The following is a 26849-nucleotide window of genomic DNA, read 5'->3' on the forward strand; positions in this document are numbered from 1 at the left end:
GTATTCGATGTTCGAGGCGTTACCCGTCTGGTTCGCGGGAATAGAGAAATTTTAGATCACAAACCAGTACAAGCAACATTTGAGATGGTCTAAACAGTCATTGGGATTAGGATTGTTAGGATTGTTTGGATTAACATTTGTATGTTTTGTAAGAAATTAAAAAAACTGTGGCAGACAAAATTGCCAATTCAAGATGGAGATATACAACTCCCATCAAACAGACACAGGCAACACTCCCACAGACACTTGCAAGCTTATAATGCATATAATTGTCTGATATTATTAATCTATTAGCTTGTATTTTTGAATGATCTTAATTTTTAGTTACTTTGGCTACTTTTCGAATGTTTGTTTGAGCCAGAAGTTTAACAAGCTTACACTTTATTATTGCCCCGCAGGGGCTTTTGTTGCTTCACGTAGAGGACTTGCTCGCCAGAAAAATATTCATGTTGTTTCTTCAGATTTTTTTCGTGATATTTTTTTAACTTTCGTGCATTATTTTACACAGAGCACTTGTGAAACCGAGAAATCGAAAGTCCCGTCTGCACTGCCAGTCTACACAGCTTTAAAGGTTTCACAAACAACAAACAGCACACAAGATTTTTGCTTGGTTAATATCTTTTTAACGTAGTTGCTCAAAACTAAAACTGGATTTAGTTGAGGGACATTGTTTACTACTGAATGAATAACTATCAGACTACTGATATTGGATCAAACCTTATACGATTGTCAGAATAGAATGGATGACATCTTCAATGACAGTGTGTTTAACACACAGTCAATACGCTGCTCTACCGAAACCCTACTGATATTATAAAGGCGTAGACAAAAGGGAAATTGACTGTTAATTCATACTGTCTACCTATATAGTGACTTCATTTTGAAGGAAATTAAATTGAAATTTTTGGTAGAAATCGACAAAACCCAGTATATACCCTATATGGATATTGCATGCGCCAAAAGTAATTTTTCAAAGAGTAAGCCTTGCGCCAAAACGTGCCAAAAACTGGTACCAACATTGAGTTTCTTACAGAAGGTTTAGTGAGTGAGACATGCCAATGAGATTATACTATGACTAACAACATGAACTGAAACTGATTAATTCTCGTGGACTTTTGAAGCACAGTGTTACAGCAAAAAAATGGTTGAGCATGGCAGTTACATCAATATGCCTTCTTACCTGTCTTTAAAAATATAAATAAAAGTAATCACGGAAAAGGACGCGAAAAAAAAGACATAAGTGTGAGAACAGAGTAATCAAACTCGTTAGAAAAAGTACCATTAGAAGTCATAAAGAATCAACCTGAATAAATGCAATCGAAATTCCAGAGAACTTAGACTGGAGTCGTTTATAATCCGTGTAATACTAATAATAATAATAAGACGGGATTTAGTTTGTATAAACGACTGGAAGAATCCGGTGTTCCAGCCTTATAGATACAGGGGCTAGCTACGCAGAAACTTGCGTAGCGAGAAAACAATTTATCAAGCAACAACAAACTCTCAAAACGAAATCAACTCAAATGAAACTTTCAATCAATACACAAATCCACACATATTTTTTTTCTCAAGAATTATTTTGAGCAGGAAAAAATTATAATTGCAATATTGACACTTTTCTTTTGTTTCGAGTTAGTGCACAAAGGTTTCTAGACGACTAAAATTGTTCCATTCATTACTTTTTGCTTTATTTCTACTATGTATAAATTAGTCGTCTAGCTTGCTAGACTACAGAGAACTTCATAATTATCCCAAAACAAACGATACTTACCTGTAAGTTGAAGTTTGTTGGGAGTTTTATTAATAAATTATTCCCAGATGGATGAGTATAAAGTGAGATAGAACCCACCACTAACAACCCACCCATTTTATACTCATCCATCAAATGTACCAAACTTTTTCGGCTATGCTACGAACCCTGAAGTTAGCTGCGCGTTCTATCTCACTTTATACTCATCCATCTGGGAATAATTTATTAATAAAACTCCCAACAAACTTCAACTTACAGGTAAGTATCGTTTGTTTTGGGATAATTTTATTGCATAAATTATTCCCTTAATGTCCGACTATAAAGCGAGATTTCGTAGTGTGCCTAAGTTTTTCGGAATTCAGAGTAAAGAATTTTAGACAGTATTATCGATTCTTTTCGATATAAATTCAACTTTTCTTTTCTTTAAGAGAATGACTATTGTGTAATCTGAGTACAACAATTTGAGTCAAATAATTTTAATATATATAGCAACAAAAAGTTTTTAATATAATTCAATTTGTTAAAGCTTCTAAGAGATTGATGTCTTCAATGACAGTTTTGTCATAATGATTTGCAAAAGTACGAGCGTTTGCCCATCCAGCATTTCTGACGATGTGTTCCATTGGGACTTTACGTAACTTCGCTTTAGATGTCGTTGCGGATCTGGTCGAGTGTGCTGAAAAAATAGAGGTATCGATGCCAGAGTTTCTTAATATATGTTTACACCACCTTGCCACAGTATCTTTTGTGACACATTTGTGTGGCTTTCTATAACTTATAAATAATTGTTCTCCCTTTCTTAATGGTTTTGTAAATTCAATATAGTAAATAAAAATAGAGTGTATACATAGCTCTTTGTCCCCAAATTTTCTGATAGTCAGAGGCTCAATGTGTTTTGAGGGTCTCGTTTGTTTTAGAACAGATGTAATAGGTATTATAATCTTATTTTCTTGAAAAATGATATCTTTTAAAAGAATAGCATGGACAGTTTGAAGTCTTTGGCCGCCTGAGGCAATTGCCAGTAAAATTGCTAATTTCTGAGTTAGCTGTTTTAAGGACAGAGCTTCTAAATCTGGTAGAGTTCTAAGATAATCAAATAAAATATTTACATCCCAGATAATGTTATTTCTAGGTAATACAGGTCTACTTTCAAAAATGCCTTTCATAAACCTTTTTACAACTGGTAATCTACCAAAGGTTATTTCATGCATTGGTGATACAATTGACGATAAAGCACTTCTTGCATTTGCTATCTGGCTATAACTTGACCCATTCTTGAAAAGAGATGAGAGGAAATCAAGACACTTTGTTATGGGTGGTTGAAAAGGATCTATGTCATTCCCACAAAACTTAATCCAATTTTTTATTACTGGTTGGTACTGTTTTACAGTTCCCGAGCGCCAACTTTTCATTAAAATATCAATAGCATCCTCAGAAAACCCTTGTTTTAAATATTCCTCCCTGACACAAGGCAGATCATAATTTCCACTCTTTTCCAGATGTTGTGAATTGCAGTCGGGTCCTCCGGTAAAACTAAGACTTTCTGACCTGGTTTTATGATTTTTGGTTCTGAGACCATCATCTTTGTTAATTTTGTGTACCAAGGCTGGCTGGGCCAGTTTGGGACGACTATCATGCATCTCTCGACTCGATCTGTTTTGACTTTTTGTAGGACTCTTCCCACCAAGCTGAAAGGGGGAAAGGCATATGGGTAATTTAAATGAGACCAGTTTAATGTGAAGCTGTCAACAAATTTTGCTCCTGGGTCTGGCTTGTATGATATATAAGTGGGAGTCTGGTGGTTTAGTCTATTTGCAAAGCAATCTATATCCGGGTAGTAATTCAGTTCTTGACAAACATTGTAAAATATCTTTCTGTTTAACATCCAGTTACTCCCTTTATAATTTTTTCTTGATTCATGGTCAGCATCAATGTTGTCTTTTCCTGGGATGTAAGAACATGTTATCCACATGTTGTGTTTTTGTGCAAACTCCCAAATCTGATGACATGTATTGTCACATAAGACACTCTTGCTGCTGCCCATTTTGTTTATCACCCCAATTGCAGTTGTATTATCTGACAATATAGTAATATGTTTACTTTCAAATTTTTCCCCAAAACTTTTTAAAGTGAAAAGTATTGCTAACATCTCTTTTACATTAATGTGGTATTCAATCTCAGATTGTGACCATGAGCCTCCTATATTTTGGTCAAAAATTCCACCCCAAGCAAATTTTGATGCATCAGTTGAGATGGTTTCATCTATTTTGGGAGGTCTTATCCAATTTTTTAGTGAAGGAAGTGAGTTTCTCCACCAGATCAGGTCTCTTTTTCCTTCCTCACTAAGGCCCATTTGGGCGTCGAAATTGTGGTCATTTTCAAACAATGCATTAGTTTTGTCCTTTTCAAGTTTTCTGTAATGTAATGCACCAAATTTTGAAGCCGGAAGTGCCGAAATAATATGACCAATGACCTTAGCAACATATCTGATTGTTGGTTTTTTGATTGTCAAGAGTTTGTTAATGTGGTCTTTCAAAGTTTTTGAGCGCTTTTCTGTGAGCTTTAAAGTCATTGTCACTGTGTCAATAAGGAATCCCAAAAAAACAATTCTTTGTGATGGTAATAACTGAGATTTAATTGGGTGGACTACAAACCCAGCAAAGTCAAAAAGTTTTGCAGCCACTAATGTTCCTCTCAAGGCTCTCTGATATGAATCTTCAGCCATTAAGAAATCATCTATATAACCACATATAGAGTGACCCTGTTTTCTTATCTCACTCATGGGGACAGTAGTTAGTTTGGTAAATTTTCTAGGACAAGGACCTAAGCCATTAGGATAACAGGTGTATTTAAACAATTTTCCTCTAAATTGAAATTTGAGATAACTTTGGAAATCTTTATGAATAGGAACACTATAGTATGCATCTTTAAGATCTATGGATGTCAGAAAATCATTTTCATTTATCATTAGTAAAGCATCCCTGATGGTTTGCATTTTGAAGTGACGAAATTTTATATGTTGGTTTAATTTTTTCAAATTCAATATCAATCTTATCCCACCATCAGTTTTTGGGGTACAGAATATGGGAGATACATATTCTATCTCTTCATGAGAAGTTTCCTTGATAATTCCCCTTTTTTGCATTTTTTGCACTTCAGAGAGGACTAAGCTCTCATCTTCATTATCATATTGGTTTAGACAAAAGTGTTTACTTTGAACCTCATTCTCAAATTCTATAGTGTCCCCATAAGTAACCATATCCAAAATATTTTTATCACTAGTTAGTGTTTTCCACTGGCTAGAGTAATTAGAAAGTCTACCACCTTGAAATTTTTCTACTTTATGAGAGCAAAGTTTTAGAAAATTGCTTACCTCTGAGGGTGTGTTGTTCTGTTGCTCTGTTGATGCATCTGAGGCATTCAGTTTCCTTTCTTTTTGTAAAATCTTTGTTTGGGTTGGCTTGATTGGGTGGAGGAGGACATCCCCCTCCGGCCGTACCCTAAAAAAGACGAATTGTCCTTGTTATAAGGTTGGAATCTACCACTGTAACCACCTCGGTGTTTTCCACGTGTTGAGGTAGTGGGGCCTTTAAGTTTATTCCTCAGCTTAAGATCTTTTATACATTCACTTAGGTTTTCTCCAAAAAGTTTTTCAGATGATTTTGATTTGGAGTCTTCTTGGTTTGTAATGGAAACCAAATCTTTATATTCATCTTTCAAGGCAGTTTTAATATATTGTTTACGTTTCAAAGATATTTCATTTGAGGCATGTCCTAGCAAACCGATTATGTCTGTTGATTTTTGTACTAGTTGTTTTTTGTCTGCTTTGTTGTTCAAGACATCCTGGACGAGCTCGATAATACCGCTTGTTCCGGCAATGATATTTCTTTGGATCATTTTCAATGAAACATCAGATCTTTTTTGAAAAGCATTAAGAAGTTGCCAAATTTCAATATTTAATTTTGGGGTAGGTAACGTACAATTCTTAGGTGTTGGAAACATTTCTCTTAGTTTTTTAATATCATCTTTATCTTTTCGCCCATGGAAGCTATCATCAATAATTTTGGCCCAACTTTCGGAAATTTTTTCTCCTTGAGAATCACTCGAATTAGTTACTTTAATTTCTGAAAATATATCCTCTCCAATTTCATCATTTTTATTTTTGGGGCTGGTACTTGCAGTAGCTGCATCTGTGGCAGTAGCAACAGTTAAAGAAGAAGGTTGTTCAGTAGATTCATATTCTACTTCTTCTTCCTCTCCCCCATTTTCCTCAACTGGGTCTATTAAATCAATTTCATCTTGTGATGCGTATAATTCTACATCATCATAATCATAATCAAAATCTTCAAGATCATTATCACTTGCTGGGGGAGAGAGGTTAATTCTTTGACTTTGTTGAGAGTTGTTTTGTTTGAGTTTTGACATTTCAGACTTCATGGTTTCAAACATTTGTAAAAGAGTTGCATTATCAGGAACTGAGTTATCCTCCATGTTTTATTAGTTAGGCTAAAATAGAAGAAAAAATAATTAGTAAACTTATCTTTTGTACTTGCAGTGTCTTGTTTTTGATCCTTCCACGACGAGAGTTACTTCTAAAAGAAATTGTTTTGATTTTCTCGCAGCTAATGCCGCCCTGTTGCTTTCGCGTTTTGAACTGAAGTTAGCTGCGCGTTCTATCTCGCTTTATAGTCGGACATTAAGGGAATAATTTATGCAATAAAATTCCCCAAACAACATTACATTACTATCTCAAACTCCCATCACATAAATTTTACAATTACGTCAGAGTAGACTATGCTCGCCACCGAAGAGGTTTATTTGGAAAGGGTAATTATATTCTATTGTTTGCTTCTCTTAAAGATTTGCCGGGTTGGAAAAGTATGAATTTCTTTGTACATATTTTACCTACCCCAAATATTTAGGAGGCTGAGTTTTAAACGAATCGTAGATTATGGAATGGAGTATTTGATACTATTTTGTGAATACAGTAATTCTTTACGCCAATATTGAAGCTTTAGCAAACTTTGAAAATGCTGTTTATGCCACTGTGCCAGCAGAACGGTACCTCGATGTGTATGTACGCCGAAGATTTTCACCCCTAGTTACCTGAATTCCAGACTGGGACAAAACATTTCAAGCTTCTAAGAAAAGCTTATTATTACAAACGCTATTGGAGTAATTTCAATTTGAATTGTTTTGTCACATATTATGAACAGACTCGAACACTGTCTCTACTAATACCACCACTGCACACTGTACCGTGTTGATGTTAAACGTAGGAGCGTACTTTGCTGAAATCAAAACTGAACAAACTTTTTGACTTTTTAGAACCAGACGTCCAATGGGGGGGGTTTCAGGGGGTACCCGATTCCGTAATTCCGCCAATTTTTTCTCCAATTTCCGTCACACCGTCTTAAATTAAACCAATATTCCGTCACCGAAAATTCCTTTGAAATTCAATATTTTTGTCGAAAATTCCGCAAATTTTGAAAATCTTTTACCAATTCCGAAATTCCGCAAATTTTTTTGCTAAATTCCGTTTTTCCGCACTAAAATTGTCTAATTTTCCGTCTCCGTCAGAGAACCCAAATTCCGTAATTCCGTCTAAATTTTCGCCAAATTCCGCCACTCCGTCCGAAAAAAGGGCAGATTCCGCTCCTCCGCCAACCATGAAACCCCCTCCTCCAATAAGATACAAACACAATGTTGTACCTACCTGTGAAGTGAAAAGGTTTTAAGGTGGTAGTCTACCGCCAGATTTCAAAAGTCAAAAAATCACATTTTTTGCAATAACTCAAGAACTTCTTTACATTTCGTAATGAAATTTTCAGGAAATGTATATCAACTATTAACATTTCTAAAAATAAAAAAAAATTCTAAAAATAACCAAAGACGGGGGTAAAATCAGTCAGGGGGTAAAATACTTTATTTTGCTTGTGTCAGGTTTTCTGAATAGTCGGCTTGACCTATGAAGTTAGTTTTTTTTTTAAATGACTAATATTTAGAAAAGGTCTGGAATGAGTGAAAAAAAAAATTGAAATTTTTTTCCAGGGGGTAAGAAACTGAAAAAAACGCTTTTTTGAGATTAAAAATCAGGAAACCAATTTTAAAACTTTTTAATCCATTCATTCAATACACAATCATGTAAGGAAACTTCCCTGAAAATTTCAAGTCTGTAGCTACTCTCAATCCTAAGATATTTCTGACAAGGTGAATGCAAACCCCCGGAAACGCGTTTTGAGAAAATCAAAGAAAAAGGCAAAAGTCTGCAAAAATGGGTATTATTTTAAGTTGGAAAGCTCTTTTCAAAAAATTTCTTCACTGAATACTCATCCAACCAGTCAGGTTTCAAAAGTTAAAGTAAAACATTTCACAAAAATTGATAAAATATCCAAAAATCAACAAAAACATGTTGCGCTAAAGTCATGTATACATAGCAAAGTTTGCGGTAATCTTGCGATAACATCAAATTTGGGTGAAAACAGCCACATAAGTGTGTCAAAATGTTCATTGAAAGTCCAGCATAACTCTCTGTAGGCATGAAAACTTTTTGTGTGCATATTTTTATTCACATAGACTAGATGACAATGAGCAATGAGCTGGCTTCTTGACCGAAGGAAGGCTGTTATGAGTGGCGGGTGTCAGATGAGAATGTGCGTCTCCAGAAGTTAGGTCCAGTTCATTATAATGCACATTTCCATCTCTGTTACATCATGTTGTGCTTGGAAATATCTCAGTTGCATTTAAATCCACTACAAAACATTATGTGAGCCACCAAAAAGCACACACCGCCTCTCACCGCCTATTATATGCTCCTCAAAACAAAATGGCGGCAACTTAAATGTTTTTCGTAGAAATCCAGCAACATAACCAATGTACAGCAACTTTATGGCTTCTGTAGAGTCTATTCTTCATTTAAACAAATCATTTCCATCAAAGAAATTAAGTTTTGATCTAAAACCTGCCAAGAAATCTGCAGAATCATGCTAACAGCTTGCTTTTCAGCTTGTTTTGATGTGTTACACTACTGAAGCTACCATCTTTAATTTTAAGGATGACGTAATGCCACGGAAAATAATATTTTGACGCTCGAAAAGGGCGTAAAAAGAGCTTTCTTTTGGCGTATCACATTGCTATGTTTCGGCCGAGATTGAAAAAATAAGTCCTTAGCAACGGGATTTTTTCCGTTGCTAGGGCGATTTTTCAAGCACCCAGCAGGACAAAAATGCTCACTGCGACCTGAAAAATAAAGATATCTCTCTGAAATTTCCAGGAGATGTTCAGAAAGACCTAAGGATCTCAAAACACCCAAAAACCAAAATTCGACAATTTTTTCGATGATTTTCCATTTCTCGGTAGACTACCACCTTAACCATGTTGACGGTGGTTACAATGGGACACGGTGTCTGAAATAACAGTCATTTCGTTGAAGAATCTCCGCTTTCTTGCTTGCCAGGGAAGTGGAAGTGGATTACAGCGATAGAAAAAAATTGTGTACAGTGGCGGATTAGATGATGTTTTAATATTTTCATGGTGACTAATTTTCGCTGAAGGCCCCTTTTCAGATTTTCTTAGGATTTTATTTTATGGTCTTTTGTAAATAAGAACAAAGGCTGTGAAATCCGGGAAATTTAATCCCTGAAGATTAATACCTTTATTAAAATTATCTGATTCAACTGCCAATTTTGAGAGCAACTATCAAATTTATATCTTTAAGTAACCATGAAGAAATTTTATTCAAACTAACTGAAAACTTTTTGCAGAAACACGTATAAACATTGTTAAAGTTTTTCAGATAATTTTCAGTAACCTTTGATACAAATAGATTATATCTACGGTATGCCACCAGTCCAAAGTTACTAACTTTTTAAATTTCAAATCAAATGAATGAAATTGTATTCAATTTCATTTTGGAATTCACCTTTAATCTGCATTATGTATTCTTTATGGGAGGGAAGCACTTTCAGTTTCACAGTACACATTCTTATGTTTGGGTTTTCAAAAGTGATTTTTATCTGGTGATTGAAGAAAATCAACTTTGATATCATTCTAGTTCTTAACATGTTGCTTAACCTGTAATGGTTTTAATTCAGGTCACTTTGCATCAGAAAGTGTAGATTTAACATGTTTTTTTTTTGGATTGACACTTTCGTTATGTATGGATATTATTGAGGAAATTTTAGCCGCATCGGCTCGTGTTTCTTAACTTTAAACAGCTCTAGTAACACCGAGCAAAGTTCCTCTGGGCTATATCTGCTATCGGCGGGGCATTCATAGCGACAGCTACTTGCTAGTAATACTACTACAACATGTGCACAAAGTATATCTTTATCCTTTTTCTATTTTTATTCAAAATAATTAAAATATCTTTAAACTTTAAAACCACGAACAAAGATATTGATTGACGTTCTCGCTTTCCCAACTATAAATTAACGAGATTAAACCAATTCCTCAAGATAGTGGACCAATTTTTTACAATCCTAATCATTTCAGTAGCAGATGCCTGGTGTCGTGTTTCAATGAAATTCTGAACCCACTACCAAATTAACCCTTGGATTCGTGCAGACACCCGAGGTTACATAATCTCAGGAAGCCATTTATTCCCTTCCCCATTTCCCCATATTCGCATGATTGAAGTCAATATCAAAGTATATTTGCTCCTCCGAAGGCTATTTGCCATTACCCCTCTTTTGTTGACCCCTTTAACTACTTTCAAACCCCACTATACTTTAATTACCTTCCTCTTGATCTTTCCTTATGTTTTATTTTACGACTTTGTTATTTTGAAATGTTAAGGCTCACGGCATTAACCCCAACCCATTATGTAATCAGGCAATTAACATTTATTTTAGGAGTAGGGACCTAGTATATATAGAGGTCAAATTTTCTTTGTAAGTAGACAAGCAGACAAGTGAAGTTATTTCAACCTTCATCGACTTATTTTCACAATGTAAGTGTAACATTTTTTTGTATATTTAGGAGCTGGTTATGTTAAAGATTATTTTCTTTGTCTCAAAGTTCATTCTGCACTCGCCTCCCTTACTTTTGTTTTAATATGTACTCTATCTGATCATGAAATTTAAGTAAGTAAGTAAATTTAAAATTTAAGTAAGTAAGTTCAGATGGAGGGCTCGGAAATCCCATTACACCACCCATTGAACCAAGTTTTGTTTTGAATATAATTTCTCTGTGTTAGACTGTTTTGACACTATCAACTTTTTTCTTTTTTTGAGTTGAACTTCTTAAAAGCTGAATCAATGTTTTCAAATCATTTCGACCAATTTATCCAAAACCCCTTTTCAGATATTCTCTTATTTGATGAAAATTAGATTTTTGTAAAAGGTAAGACAGGTATAGGGCCTCAACATGGAGGTTCTACCGAGATTGTCTGCCCATCTGTCCCCTTTCCTTTTTCAACCTCGTCTGTCCCTTGAGTGCAGAAAATGTCCCCTTGCCCTTTCCCTTCCTCTTTGCTGTCAAGTACATCCATTACACTGGTTAAGGATTTATACCTTATTGCTCTAGCCGCAGGTGAGCATTAAAATGGGTGTTGGGGGGGACGGCGTTAAGATTCCAAAAAAGTATTTCCCGATTCGGTTTCTATCGGATGTTCGGGAGAGCGGGAAACCCGCTGAAGAAAACGAAAGCGCGAGATATTATCTCCCTTATTGTGCGCTCCTGCTTGAGCAATCGATAGAGAAAAGTTGATGAAAATGAAGTTAGCTTCCTAATAAACTGCCAGTACAAATCAGTTAGCGAAGTAAACATTGGCTGGTCACGAGAAAACCTAATCGATATTCTTGCCAAATTTTCTGCTAGAGAAGGGTGAGAATTTGCTTTCATTGTTTTTGATTACCATATTTTTAGTGTAAAAAGATAGCTGCAAGTGTAAATACTGGTATTAATTTATCTCACTTGCTAGTTATCACTAAAAGAACTTGTCTGTGTCTTGTCAAGCGAATTCAAATACGTGTGTTTCTCATGATTTTATGCTGTAAAGATGATCTATTTTGGACTTTTGGTCATATTTCATGATGATATATAATTGGTGGTTGTCCCTTTTGGATTTTCAAACTTGACAATGAAACTTTCAAACACACAGCCATTGATACACAGTATTTTTGTGGTGTTATGTATGGCTGAAAATGATCCTGTTTTGGACTTTGTTATTGTCGTATTCATCAATATCATCGGCTGGCGACCGTTCCTTTTGATTTTTCAAACCCGACACAGATTTTTTACAAACATATCACTATGAGAATTCAGTAAAGGATACTAAAACACAATTCCTGTGTAAATTTGAACAAGATCGGAGAAATTTTCACAGTATTATGGCTGAAAATGATCGTTTTGGACTTTGTCGTAATTTTGTCGCGGCTGGCAACCATTCCTTTTGATTTTTCAAACCTGACACAGATTTTTTACAAACATATCACTATGAGAATTCAGTAAAGGATACTAAAACACAATTCCTGTGTAAATTTGAACAAGATTGGAGAAATTTTCACAGTATTATGGCTGAAAATGATCGTTTTTGGACTTTGTCGTAATTTCGTCGCGGCTGGCGACCATTCCTTTTGATTTTTCAAACCCGACACAGATTTTTTACAAACATATCACTATGAGAATTCAGTAAAGGATACTAAAACACAATTCCTGTGTAAATTTGAACAAGATTGGAGAAATTTTCACAGTATTATGGCTGAAAATGATCGTTTTTGGACTTTGTCGTAATTTCGTCGCGGCTGGCGAACCGTTCCTTTTGATTTTTCAAACCCGACACAGATTTTTACAAACATATCACTATGAGAATTCAGTAAAGGATACTAAAACACAATTCCTGCGTAAATTTGAACAAGATCGGAGAAATTTTCACAGTGTTATAACTGAAAATGATATTTTTTGGACTTTGTCGTAATTTCATTGGCTGGGGCGACCGTTCCTTTTGAACATTTTTCAAACGCGAAACAGGTTTTTTCCAAATATAACAGTATTTATTACATACACACTATTGAACCATTTTATTTGGTTTATCCTACTCTTTTCCAAGTATTATCCCAGCAGAAAAAATAATGCTTAGCTAAAAACCCGTGGCTTAATGGGATAAACTTTTGCGGGGATTGAATTTTGCTGATTTCGCGGATTTGGGTGTCATCCGCGAAATTAAGTCTCAATGGAAATTTGGAAAGGCCTCATCCGCGAAATATTTCTAAACAAAACTCAAAATTTGTCAAACAAATACTTTTTGAATGTTTACTGGCATCAAAGAAGTGCTAATAATGTGTATTTCAACAACCAAAATGCACGATTTGACAGTTAAGTCACAAAATCGTGAAAATATTGCCACCCGCGAATTAAGTCCCTGCAAATTTTTAAATTTCGCGGTAGGCCCAATCGTGAAATTAAATCCTCGCGAAAGTTTATCCCATTAACGAATTTTATCCGGACAATCAAATCAACGGCGCATCATTGCTTCGCTATTGGCAAGTTTAGAAATAAATAAATTTATAAGAACTTGGAAATATTGACTTCTAAATGTTTATCTCCTTTAGCTCCAATTTTGAACTTTTTAGTTGAGGATGAGTGGGCGGGGTATGGGCTTGGTTATTTAAGCAAGAAAGTGCATGTGTAATCACTTAGAAGAGCTAAACTTCCAGCTGGTTTATTTATTCGTTACAGATTATTTCTCATACTCGCTCTGCAATAGATTTATTGCTTTGCTTTCTGATCTGTTCTGGTTAGTAGTTTGTTGTGGGCAACGTTCGAACACAACTAACTCAACAAGCTCATCTTTCACATCTTTTAATCTCTTAAGCCGGAGCTTCCAGCGCAGCTGGTTTATATTCTTTTATTCTTTCTACGGTATTTGTAGTTGAAATATTAAAATGGCTCAAAAAGCCAAAAAAAACAACAGGTGTAGGTCAAAAATTTTGATTGTCGGATAGACAGAATGCCCACAATTTATCAGATTGTTTAGAGCGAACTAGATTGTTTAGAGCCTTTGTTAAAGCTTTGTAAAAGTCGCTTTAGACTATATGAGCCGCCATTATCGGCTGCGAAATTATTTCCCCCGAAGCAGAATAAGAGTTTTTGATGAGCTAGATAACGATTTTATCGTTTGTTCTATAATGGTCGATGTCACGATTCACTAGAAAATGAAACACTGATCTTTTATAAGAAATTAAATGGAAGCTTTCTATCTTGTTTCGGAATTTCTAATTACAAGAAGTAACGTCATAGCCTCCAGACCGAAAAGTTTTATAGTCCTTTATTCAGAAGTCAGAAACATGGTGTCACAACATGACTTTTTTACATCAAATTCCAACCAGTTACTGAAATGAATTACAGGCTAGAAAAGTTTGTTGTTTAGAGGCTTTGAAAGTTACCCCTCTCTTATGAAAGCAACCCCATTATGACGGTAACACTTTGCATCATGTCACTTTCATATGATATTATCTTGGTTGTTTTTAGTAATATAATATTTATTATGCTACTAGTACTTTTCTTCCTTTGGCTAGCGCTATGATTTCCTAGGACTATTTTATTTTTAATATATCTTAGATCTAGACCGATTCCTTTTGCTTTAGGACGGATCACTCTCTCTCTCTCTCACTTTCATGAAATGATGGAAATTTTAAAATTGATGATGTAGCGTAAGTGATAGTTTATGATAGTATTTGACGGGTTAAAACTATCATATAATACGAAGAAAATTTGTAATCCTGCAGGGTCATTTGATTCGAGTCCTATTAAAATATAATGCACGCGATGAAAACTCTGAGGCATTAGTTTGTTGTGTCATCTTTCATAGTAATTAATCCGATTAATGACATGGCTATGACGTCACACATAACAAGTCGGTTATCCATTTTGAAGATTCACGCATGGCTTAATAAGCTTAATAAGCCGCTTTTGCGAGTTCAAATTTCATCATGCTGTGAGTCACAACCTTCTACAAACGAGGCCGAAAAAAGAATTCAATTTTTTTTTTCAAATTAACTTCTCACAGCATCCATTTAAATACAAATTACTGATACATGAAGCTAGCTAAGAGCAGCCTTAGACCGTATTTGTAAACAGCGGGTGCGCTAAAACATACTATAGTATTCTTGCCGTGGCTACAACATACCTCAACAGTGTCGACAAGGTCAAGATCTTCAGATGAAATCTTCCAGAAGACAATCATGTCACTAGCTGAATATTTCTCTATGTAAACCTTCTTCGCAACTGGTGGAAGACCTAAGGAAAAAAAACATCACCAAATATGACTTACATACAAAAACTCACGATCCTAAGTACAGCAAGAGAGGAGAAAAATGTTTTCAAACTGAACAAAGCTGGAAAAAGCATTGACCTCAAATTTTGAGCCACACCTTTTTGCCTTTAGGAAGGGGCGTTTATTCGAGGGGGCGTTCATTCGAAGTAATACGGTGTAAGGATTAAACATCGGCTTATCAAATCCAAAGAATGGCATTTCGTTGTATTTTTAGTTATATTTGGTTAAAAAAATTGATTTACTCACGGTTCAGCGTTTTGCCAGTTTTCAAGCTGCTCTCCTTTTGATGTTTAGAGCTGACTGCTTTAACCTTGATTGCATACTCCGTGTTGGCTTTTAAACCATACAACACGAGAGAGGTTTTAGTAGGAGTGATCTCTTCACTTTCAATAAAAGCAGATTTGGAAACCTCACGATGCATAACAATGTAACCAGTGATGCGATTTGCTGATACTTTATTCCATCTGACTTCGATTGTTGAGGTTGTGACAGTTCCCAAGGAGATACCAAGATTCACATCCTCCAACTTATCCTCTGCCCCTGATGGATCTGAAAGATGAAAAACAAAAAATATATTTCTTAAGTGGGACTACTATCAGGAAATCAGAAGTCTAACTCAAGAGTTACATTATAGAGCCCTGCTGTAAAACCCCCTTATGAGTCAATACATTTTGCCAGCAGAATGAATGCAAATGAATATCTCTCTTTTTCACAAAATAAAGACTCTAAGTTTTCTAGGTACAATGTTTACGATGATAACTCTCTTATACATAACAACGAACATATGAATACAGTAGACTACTACTTCATCAGCCAAAAAGAAGAATTATACCGTATCGGCCAAAACTTAGTCGGCCCTAAGTGACTCAATTTTGGCTTGGTGACTAAAATTAGGGCCGACTAAAAATTTGGGCCGACTAAAATTTGGGCCGACTAAAAATTTGGGCCGACTAAAATTAAGGCCGACTAAGTTTTGGCCGATAAGGTAGCTCATTCGAGCTACCGAGATTACTTCAAATCTTACCAGGAGTAACATTAGCATCCAATGTATCGGTGAACGGAAAATTAGCCGCTACTCCATTGCCAACTTTATTGATGGCATTAATGGTGATCAGATAAGTACTGTCCGGTTCTAAACTTTGTACCACATATTTGGTGGCTGAGCCGGCAGCAAATCGTTCAACTGTTTCTAGTGTTCCAGTGTTCTTGACTTTAAGGAAATATGAGGTGATTGGTAGGAGGATAGCTGTTTTAGGTCGATCCCAGGATAGTGTGATGGAGGTGGCACTGGTACCGACGCTGTTCAGGTTTGTGATTTTGGGTGGCTTCTCTGATAATAAAGCTGAAAAAGAAGTCGAGCCGATGATTTATAAATCGATACATGTTTATATACTCTGGGGAATGTAATAAATGGGGGATCAGAAACACAATTTAATATGGATTAGAATTTCTTGAAAAAAAAATTTTCAAAAAAGTTAACTAGCGGTTAATTAGTACCCAAGAGTAAAACAATAAGACAGGGTACCTTATCAAACAGATTAGACAGCGTTTAAGTGAAAGATGTTTATATTCATGTCTCTTTCAATACAATGAGCTTACCATTGACTTGAAGCATGGTGATATTGGAGATTGTTCCAGAAGGAGTTTCTGCGACACATCTGTGGAAAAAATGTAAAATGTTAACAAACGGCAATTGCTTACTTGTATCGGTTATAAGTACCCTTTTTGGATAGTTGCTAAAATTTCTTATAAAAAAGAAGATTCTTTCAAGAAAGAGATGTCAGAGCAATAACCAAGTGAATACTTCTTCCAATGTCTTATTCTGCTCATAGATAGCTAGACGTGGACCCAGCAAAAATATTCAAAAGACTGTCCTAAATTACTGTGTCATCCCAGTAAAATATGAACTCTATCCCTGTGAAAGAAATGTATTAGCAAAATAGATTCCCAGACTTTGCATCAACTTTAAAGTCCCTCAGGGCTATAAAGATAAATGATAGAAATAACAATTCGTCAAACTCATACCTGTAGCCTCCACTGTCCGACGTTAGAAGTCCTTGAATGGTGAGATTGGCAGAGTTGATACCAGCTGTTATCCATACAGTATTGGCACCTGTGTCAACTTCTCTGTTATCGCTGGCTGTCAACCATTTGATGGAAGCCTGTTCTCCAGCCGAGGTACGGACTACACAGGGTAGAGTTAAATCACTCTTCTCCGTCTTTTTGACTTCTGTTAAAACTTGTACTGATGGAGGAGGGTTAACTGAACCTAAAGAGGTTTTCATAAAGTTTTAGTATGACGAAATTGAAGGTCTAAGTAGTGCAGCAATACCCTCTCTGATCCTCTCTTTGAATAGCACCAACTTTCCAATAATACAAATGGTGTGTGTGGTTATATTGTGAAGCTATTAACTTGTGCCTATATACTTTGTAATCTTTTTTTGGGGTGCATTGAGCAAGTTTCCTTTGAATGAGATTTTTGGTAAATAAAGAGACGGATTAGGGGGGGGGGATGAAGATTTCATTACAGAAGGAGGATGGGTATAAAGGGGGATAAAATAACCCTAGGGGAGTTCGTACCCCTCTGCAAACTATGATAGCTGATTGTAAAGCTTATCACATAGAAAAGCTACTTACTTGTCACTTTCAAGAATACTTTGGGTGAGAATTTCTTATCTTGATTTCGACTGATACTATCTCTGTATGTACACACCACTGATTGTTGTCCAAAAGTATCAACATTTGATATCACTAAATCGTTATCCTTGGTCACAATAACATTTCCGGATTGAAATTTCTGGCTGTAGGCTTTGGTGTTGTAAAACCATTCTATGGTAGGGCTTTTACCGCCTTTGACTTGGCATTGGAATGTGGCTGTTTGACCACGCCCTATCGTCATGTCTGTCGGCTGTATCAGAAACGTTGGTTTCTCTGTAGAAATTAAAGTTGACGTTTTTTATCTAAACTGATACTCATACGGACGTTGAAGAGACAACAAATAAAATCAAAACGACCCCAGTCTTTGTCCTGGATAGAATATTTGGGATGTTATCTCTTGAAAAAAATTTTTTTAAATAATGCAATATAATAATAAATAAAAATGTACATAGTACTGGATTGTAAATGGACAAGCTAGAACATTGAATCACAGAGTTTGATGTCTGAGGGAAAGAACATATTATAAAATTCAGTTCAAACAAACGAAAAACTAAACAAGAAATATCTTTACCGTAGACTATAACTTTGACAATGATAGACTGTTTGCCAGCTTCATTTTCTCCAGTACAAACATACTCCCCAGAATCTGAAATTTTTGCACCATTGATGATCATGACTGACTTATCATATTGATAGCCAATACGACTGCTTTCTGGCATGTCGCCTTCGCGTTTCATCCATGTTCGATCTGGCTCGGGTTTGAATTTGTTGAAACATTGTAATTGTAATGTCTTCCCTACATAAGCTTCGACTGTTGTCCAATGGGAATACAAATCAGGTTTTATAACTGAAATAAAAGTGTTATTGAAAATGTTCAAAGTTTTAACTTAAAAACAGACAATTGAGACACCAAGATTAGCAAGAGTAGGACTTTCATATACAAAGATAGAATTGATCAAGAGTACTTATTCTGACTAAAATAAATAAATAATTTATTGACTTGAAGAGCTGACACGCATGATTTTACAATTTTCATAACTTTCAAAATTCAAATGTAGGGAACTAAATTATTTCTACAAACCTTTTACTGTTAAATATGCAGGCTCTGACTTCTTTGTGCCTTCACTATTTGAGGCATGACATGTATACTTCCCCCGTTCTTCCCAAGTTATGCGCCCAAATTGTATGTGAGAATCACCGTTTAGGTCAAAAATGTCTATTTGGTATTGTTTAGGTTGTACTAAGACATCATTATGGTACCATTCGATTGTTGCATTTGGATATGAGTTTGGCGGTCGACATTTCATTATATGAATTTTGTGCATTTCTACTGTAGCATTTTGTGGTGAATAACGAAAACGGTTGCTGATGTCTGGTGAAAATCAATAGGACATAAAACGTTTATAAAGTAAAAAAAAGGTACAAGTGTAAAATACTTTGCAATACAAGGTGAGCAAAATCGAAAGTTGTAAAGAGTTATGATGCAAATAAATATTTTCAATTTATAAATATTTTCAGTAACAAGTGGAAAAAGTCAAAGTAAAGTATGGAGTCTTATTGGTCGTTGAGTATTATACAGTATATACATAGTTATAGTCAAGTCATTTTTGTTATTGCACTACTTACATCGTACTTTTACAGTTGCGTTATTGCTGCGGTCACTTCCAACTTCATTCTTGGCAACACAGTAGTAAACACCAGTATCGTCATGTTTGGAGCTACGTCTAGCTTTTTGCATAACTAGACTCTCATCTTCCAAAACAAGTCTACCTTCAGCCTTATTTTCAGTCACTGGTACATTGTCTTTATACCAAGTCACTTTAGGTATTGGATTGCCGTACACGTAACACCGAAGTTGTATTTTTTCACCTTTAGATACTTCAACACTTTGCGGGTGGTATCGTATAAATGGTACACGTTCTGAAAGTTTGTGGAAATTATATGTCATTGTTCGTGTCTAGCAAAGGTTATAACAGTGTTGCAAGAAAAGTTTCTCGATAGATTGATTTATTGTTTCTGTACATAATGTAAAACATCATTATTACTATTAATTTATTATTATCAAATTTAAAGTTGAAAATGAATACTGTAAGAAAAATATTCCGTTCAGGGCTTGCAATACTGTTGTAAACCAGTCATGTACTGTATGTCATTACATTGTCAAAGTGAAACAATGATGTAATAAAAGAAGCAGGTATAAGTAAGATAGTTATGTGAGTGTGAAATTCATCCAGTCCACAGGGACGCACAGTAAAGTATTGGAATTATTCTGTTTGGTCAGTAATCAGTCTGGTCATGTAATAAGTCAAGTAAGAGAATAAAAAAAAACACCTTAAAATGGTAAATACTTACTGTCTGTATCCTGTCCTTTTGTGAGGACAAAAGAAATAAATATTAAAAGCTTGATGTAATTGTTCATTTTGTTCCACTTTTCTTCCCCTTTTTGCAAGATATGAACATTCCTTTAAAATATTCTTTGATTGAATATCTTCTTGTAAATGTGAGTATAGAGGAGATTTGATATTATTTTTTTGATTTAAACTGAAAAAGACATGAATCAAAATAAGAAATCTTCATGAAATTTTACTTAATTATGAATGTGATTCTTATGAGTAGCGTTTCAAAAACAATTACAAAAATCAAAAAGTGAAATAAAGTTACATGAATAATTCAAACATGAACTTTCAACATAAAATTCTCATATGGGACACCTGTTCATTTGATTTACTGGGAAGAGAAGTTTTGATACAAAGTAAATAAAAAAAGCAATCATCAAATATTTCAACAATACTAGATCAGAAAGAACATTTCAAAAAGCAGAAATCAAAAGAATTTAATATACTAAGACTCAAAATTTTAAACAATTAAATTAATCTAAAATTATTAATTTAAACAATACTCAATTAATCTTAAAATAAAAAAGAAAATATATTAAAATCACAAACAGTAAGAACAAAATGATATAGCACTTAAGGACATTGCTAGTCAATTGCTAGTAAATGGGAGAGTGAAGTCACCTTAATTTTCTCATTCAAATTGTTTCTGACATCGTGTACATGGTTAGAGGGATATCTATAACATTCAAAAAATAGAAAAAAAATCAGATTTTTGAGCTAGCCAGACAGATAGAATTAAGCTTTGCATGAGATTCATCAGATTTCTCCATGTTTCTCAGTATTTCATTGACGAATTTTTTCCTAATGTCATTTTGAACCACTTTTTCAATGAAAAGGGCTATTTTGACAATTAATAATTACCATCTTTAAAATGCTTAAACAAAGAGAACGTACATGTATTATCATTACTATACTAATAAATAGGCAAAAACTTATAAATTAAATGATAAATTAAGAACAAACTAAGTAAGACCAAGGACTGAGCCAAGAATTAAAGAGGTTACACAAAGGGGTTTATTTATAGTCATTATATTTTTCGCACCAAATTTTTATTTATAAAGGCTCAAAATCAATGAAATGTTCTTAAAGTCATATTACAATTTAAGAACATTTTTAGTATATTTCAGCCTGGAAATTTCAAAAAAGCCCAGCTGCCAGAGCCAAAATTTACTGGTTCTTATAAAAAAGCATGTATCAACTTTTAATTTTTTTTTAGAAATGTGAATTTGTTTGTAGCCAAACTTGTGAGCTGTAAGTTCTGTTTTTCCTTTAGACTTTGAAAGACTGAGGACTGTGACTAGACTGTCAAACTTCATTTATGATGTGAAAAGGAACAACTCCCTTCGGTCTGTTTCTGATATGCTAATTTCAGTAACTTTTGGAAAATTTTGCCTTTTAAAAATATCAAAAGTTGCCCAAAAACACTAGTGTACACTAAGCTTGTAAACTTGTTTCAGTTAAGAAAGGAGACTTTTAAAAAGATTGATCAAAATCTGCCTTTGCCCTTCAAAAAGTGAGCAATTTCTGTCTTGGTGCCATAATTCTGCAAACTGGCATACTTACAAATTGAAAGAGCTACCATTGGTAGGTTCCATTACTGTCATTACTATCATAGCAGAAAAAGACCAGGACTCCTGGTAGTTAAAAAATGAGTTGGACAGTTTCCCAAGAAAACACAAGATTTTCTGTTGTACCTTTAGAAAAAAATTCTTTCGTCCCAATCTCATTTCTTTCTAAGAGTAGAAACAATCACACAATGATGCGCCGAACTGGTGTGGGGCGAATCTCACCTCCAGTTATTCCAAGGAAAAGCAGCAAAATTCTGGAAGATAGAAGGGGGTTATCTAAAGATCCCACATTTACTAAAAATAGACAAAAAACGACAAATCTCATAAAGAACGACTAGTTTAGCCGTCCACAACCCCAACCCACTTATAGTTTGTCCACCCCTATAATTATAAATTCATTCCTCTTTGTTTATCACAGAGATTACTGTAATATCAAAATCGCTCATCTAATTTTTATCTGGTACCAGATGTGGAAATATGCTACGACACGCTTTGCTCTGAATGTCGGCCATATTTTAACATCTGGAAGATTTGACTTGACCGCGTTTAAAAATTTTGCAAAAAGTGAATTTTCAATGTTCTCTGTAAAATTACAAAATTGCGCTGTTCTGTTGGCACACAAAAAGTGAAGTTAATCGTTAATAAGATACATGGTTTCAGCCCACTTTTCAGGTGCCCCCATTGAAGCATGGTGCCCCCAACGAGTTAGGTCCCCTTGAGAAATTGCTTTGAGTACCCCTATTCAGCCGATTTTTTTGAATTGACACTTTTTGTTCTTTTGTCATTCCTAAAATCTTAATGATCTTTGCTGTTATGCTATAAGGATGGCGGCTGTAAATCAAAACAATCACATTAGAAAAATATAGCAAAAGATGGCGTGATGGGAAACGAAAGAAAAATTGGATGGGAAACTAGGTGCTGGGGGTAAAAAAATTCAATAATTTGAAATATTTTGAAATATTCGATTTGGAAAATATAACCAGCCCCCAGAGCCTCCATCAAGACAGCTAGGTACCCTTAATGAATAGGTAACCCCAAAGAATTGCAAAACATTAGCCCCCTACTACTAACCTGGCCTAGGTGTCCTTCAGATTTCTGGGGGGGGGGGGCTGAAACCATGTCTGTCAGATACAAACTACCTATACAGAAGTCTGTAAACAAGTCTGTAGATTTTTCTAAAGACAAAATTACTCTGTTTTGTACACATGTTTGTACTGCTACTAGAGACTTTGACTGACTTTGACTGTTGTAGGTCAGTCGGTTGCCTTCAGTTGTCTGGCGGTCAACAGTTGTTTTAATAGGACCGCACAAGATTATACCAACATAAAAGTTACTGAAAAAGCATAAGGAACATATCTGTTACTGTTTCTTTATGATCTTTGAGTTCGGCTTTGAGAAAATATTCAGTAAACATCAGTCACCTACACAAACAAAAAAGAATCAACATTTCTGTGTATAAAATTTCTGTTTCTATTTCTATTTCTATTTGGTTGAGTCGCTATAAACACTTTCAATTAGCGCCCTGTCAGCACCTTGAACTGACTACCCAATTCCCCTCACATGGCATGGGTTGACCCGGGTGAAGGTTCATTTACTTGCCAAGTGAACCGCTGCGAGTGGGAATCAAACCTCAGTCACCTGTGCAGCAACCAAGGTCAATGACCACTATACCGCAGCGCCTAAAACACTCTTGAAAAAGTTGGTACATTTACAGAAATTACACTAAATACTAAGTAATACTAAGAAAGTATAAAGACATTTATATTGTTAAAAATCCACCAAAACAAACCAAAAACAGCCAAAATCTAACAAAAGTTCTTCACTACTTGCCCTTCTTGAATCCAAAATTTGCTTTGTCATTGAAGCGCTGAAACTATAAAATTAGTAGTTTTTGAGGCCGACCCCAAAAAATTATTTGTTTCCGGTCCACCGGGTGATGAAAAAAAAATTCATGCAGGCGGTCGGGAAAATTTTTTGGTCCTTTCCATGATTTCTAATAAAAAAATTAGGAAGAAAAAAATCATCTGTCTGGCTGTTAGTGTTGCCCCACATTCTGTCTTTATATTTTTTCTTTCTTTCACTGAAAGAAATGTGTTGCTATAATTACAAAAGCTGTACTTTGTGATTTTTTTTCTAAGAATCACTAACTTTTCATTCTAATAAATTAATTTAATATGCATAACACTATTTATTTGATCTTAAACGTCCAGAAAGCATGCTAAATAAACAAACTTTTTGAAGAGTGTTATATAGGAACGATGTAAGTAAAGGTTTTTTATAAAGAAAGTTTCATCTGTTATCTATTTGGTTCTTATGAAGAAAAAAATCCGGCCGGGTGACGACAACCAGAAACAAAATTTTTAGGGTCAGCCTGACGGTCGGCACAGCAGAGATTGTTGTGCTAAATTTTTGTTCAGTTGGGACCAACAAAATTCTTTGAGCAAGCGAAGATATAGCCATTGAACCCGACTGTTGTCAGCACATCAAAGGGCCACTACTAAACCTCTCGGACAGGCTAGCTCTAAAGCTCTAAAACAGCATCTAATAACATGAAAACCAGAATATGATTCTTCAATGGGAATCAAAACTATAAAGTGCACTTACAAACAGCAATTTGTCAGATCTAACAAAATTAATAACCGCACTGTCATCATTGACAATAAAACAAACGATTTTCTGTCATGAGCCTTGTGTAAACATTCCAACAACTTCCATCGAAATGATCTATCATAGCTCAGTCTACCATTTTTAGCGCGGTCCGATGATTGAGCCGATAACACTCCTCGAGCTCCAGCGCGGGTGAAAAACTTCAATCTGTCAATCATTTTCTCAAGCGAAGAGTACGCAAAGCGATTCTAGCTTTACGATAGTGCCGCAGATCATCAATGGATAGTATTCAATTATCATTATCCCTTTATTTTCATTCCTAGAACTTTTGCAAAAAAAAGGAAAAATACAAAATTTGTATTTTTTACTGCTCTATCAGTGTAGCTGGAACCTCGATATTCCAGGATTAGAAAAAGCTATACCTGTTATCTTTTTTCTTTAAAGAATCAACTAGCCATCAACATCGATAAATTACACACATTTACTCAGTAACTTTTAAAAATATCTGCCATTATGACTTTCTTGAAGCCGTTCCGAAATGAACCAATCGGGTTATGTATCGAAATTCCTATGGGAGTTCTTTTCCGAAATTTGTAAAATAGCTAAGTCAGCAAAAAAAATTTTCCCGGGGGTTTGAGGAAAAACAGAACTGCAATCATTTGCTTTTTATTTAACCAAATATTTAAATTTGGGCTCAAAAATACTTAAATAAATAAGTTAATAATATTCAATATACTATTTGTATCCCTCAGAAAATAAACACTTACAGAAGAACGACATCGTTTATCATTTGGAATACCCCCGTATTTGGACCATTCTATTGTGGGCGCAAAATAGGGCTGAAACTAAGTAGCACCTTCAGTGCAAGATTGCCGCCTCATCTTTATTCGCCCGCGCGAGAATGCGAGCTAATCATTTTTTTCTCGCGCGCTCAAGGGGAAAAGGAAAGTGATCGATATTCTTTAAAGGAAAAACGTCAGAAACAAACCCAAAGACCAAAAGATGTATTTTGTTGTTGAGAATCGATCCTGTGAAGATGAAAAAATTTCTGCTTTGCGTTTTTTTTGGAATGCTGAAAAACTCTGTAATTTCAATCTTCCTTTAAGGTAAAGAGGTTGCGAGATTTGAGTTAGCGAGGCAAAAATCGCTAAAAAGCTGGTAAAATCGTAATCCTCAAAAATCGAAGTTCCATCCTCACCAGTCCTCTCTGTCTATTGACATACAGAATTTGAAAGATCTTCTATGTGACGTTTTTTTGTAAACTTCAAAAAACTGATTTTTGTCCCGCCTTTGCGGGACTTTGGCTTAAAGTGCTTGAGTGCAGCATAGGGAACAAAGTCCAAACACGCGTTTCCCGTAATTTTTGTATGAAGAGTTAGGTCTATACTGTCCGATGGTATATTGGTTCACCCCTTTAGAGCTTTAGCGTGGGCGGCCGCCAATACACCATCGGAATATCAGATAAATCTAATTTCCCGTAATTTTTGTATGAAGAGTTAGGTCTATACTGTCCGATGGTATATTGGTTCACCCCTTTAGAGCTTTAGCTTGATGGCGGCCGCCAATACGCCATCGGAATATCAGATAAATCTAATTTGGACTACCCTTTTTTAGAGATGAGAATAATATGAAAGATTATAAAAAATCCCTTGATAATAATTCTTCCCGTAACTGCTCTAACTTGGTACGATTGGTCGAAACATGGGACTGGTTGATATCTGGTCTGCATTTTCACTTACTGTTAAATCTCTTTGACAACAAATTTGTTTTTGTGTATTTTTTAATACGCCGTTCATTAAGTCAAATCAAATGACTTTGGAGGTTCGGTGAAATGGTGGCCGAATTGCTGTCCCATGTTGCGTCAGATAGTCCCAAGTTAGAGCAGTTGAGGGTAATGGTAATTTCATTCATTTTCTAAAGTTATTTATGGTCCTACTTTGAAATATTTTTGATACAGCTTATTTGGCAGTGTAATACAGTGTAGCTGGAGCCTCGATATTCCAGGATTAGAAAAAGCTATACTGTACCTGTTATCTTTTTTCTTTAAAGAATCAACAAGCCATCAACATCGATAAATTCCACACTATATTTCCTCAGAAACTTTTAAAATCATCTGCCATTATGACTTTCTTGAAGCCGTTCTGAAATGAACCAATCGGGTTATGTATCGGAATTCCTATGGGAGTTCTTTTCCGAAATTTGTAAAATAGCTAAGTCGGCCAAAAAACTTTTCCCGGGGGTTTGAGTAAAAACAGAACTGATATCATTTGTTTTTTATTTAACCAGATATTTAAATTGGGGCTCATAAATACTTAAATAAATACCGTGAGTGGTCCTAAATCCGACAGCCCTGCCTAATTCCGACCCCCCAAATAAAGGTTATGAAAAAAAATTATATGTTTACAAACACTCCTTCTCCAAGTTGAACAAGAAACTATTGCAAGAATTCTCAAAACAAATTCAAAACATCTAACAAGATGGCTATAATGTCAAAATGTCAACAATGTAATTAAAAAGTGTGAGTTGTAAAATTCTGAATGTAATTATATACCTTTTATTGTCATTTATGATGTTTGACATATTGCAAAAAAAAT

General features: G+C 35.1%; 3 protein-coding genes across 4 annotated transcripts; all 3 read right to left on the bottom strand.

Moving 5' to 3' along the window:
- Nucleotides 1-2140: 2140 nt before the first annotated feature.
- Nucleotides 2141-3438, bottom strand: LOC136812492 (uncharacterized). The gene has a single exon (XM_067068993.1). It carries the CDS (start codon nt 3388-3390, stop codon nt 2263-2265), a length of 1128 nt encoding a protein of 375 aa, XP_066925094.1. The 5' UTR covers nt 3391-3438; the 3' UTR covers nt 2141-2262.
- On the bottom strand, nt 2338-6467 carry LOC136812491 (uncharacterized). Of its 2 annotated transcripts, none has more exons than XM_067068992.1 (2): nt 5124-6467; nt 2338-2426 (listed from the first exon to the last, which is right to left on the bottom strand). In XM_067068992.1, exon 1 carries the CDS (start codon nt 6239-6241, stop codon nt 5171-5173), a length of 1071 nt encoding a protein of 356 aa, XP_066925093.1. In that variant the 5' UTR covers nt 6242-6467; the 3' UTR covers nt 2338-2426; nt 5124-5170. The 2 variants fall into 2 exon arrangements, with proteins under 2 accessions (XP_066925093.1, XP_066925092.1); XM_067068991.1 differs by lacking the exon at nt 2338-2426 and adding an exon at nt 3349-3438.
- An 8181-nt stretch (nt 6468-14648) lies between these two features.
- On the bottom strand, nt 14649-20221 carry LOC136812487 (roundabout homolog 1-like). The gene is made up of 11 exons (XM_067068987.1): nt 20037-20221; nt 19311-19604; nt 18766-19056; nt 18256-18531; nt 17664-17957; nt 17052-17295; nt 16626-16684; nt 16051-16368; nt 15273-15575; nt 14880-14989; nt 14649-14702 (listed from the first exon to the last, which is right to left on the bottom strand). Exons 1-11 carry the CDS (start codon nt 20101-20103, stop codon nt 14649-14651), a joined length of 2310 nt encoding a protein of 769 aa, XP_066925088.1. The 5' UTR covers nt 20104-20221.
- Nucleotides 20222-26849: the final 6628 nt, after the last annotated feature.

This window comes from Clytia hemisphaerica, unplaced genomic scaffold (assembly GCF_902728285.1).
Source record: "Clytia hemisphaerica strain Z4C2 unplaced genomic scaffold, Clytia hemisphaerica genome assembly, whole genome shotgun sequence".
NCBI lineage: Eukaryota > Metazoa > Cnidaria > Hydrozoa > Leptothecata > Clytiidae > Clytia > Clytia hemisphaerica.

Bases quoted from the DNA above. Each gene is read 5' to 3' on its own strand.
- LOC136812487 (XM_067068987.1), bottom strand. From the start codon at position 20,103: ATGAACAATTACATCAAGCTTTTAATATTTATTTCTTTTGTCCTCACA. The intron at 16,369-16,625 runs GTAAGCTCATTG...CTTCTTTTTCAG, and splicing joins CACCATGCTTCAAGTCAATG to CTTTATTATCAGAGAAGCCA. The intron at 14,990-15,272 runs GTGAGTAAATCA...TTTTTTCCTTAG, and splicing joins AACTGGCAAAACGCTGAACC to GTCTTCCACCAGTTGCGAAG.
- LOC136812491 (XM_067068992.1), bottom strand. From the start codon at position 6,241: ATGGAGGATAACTCAGTTCCTGATAATGCAACTCTTTTACAAATGTTT.
- LOC136812492 (XM_067068993.1), bottom strand. From the start codon at position 3,390: ATGCATGATAGTCGTCCCAAACTGGCCCAGCCAGCCTTGGTACACAAA.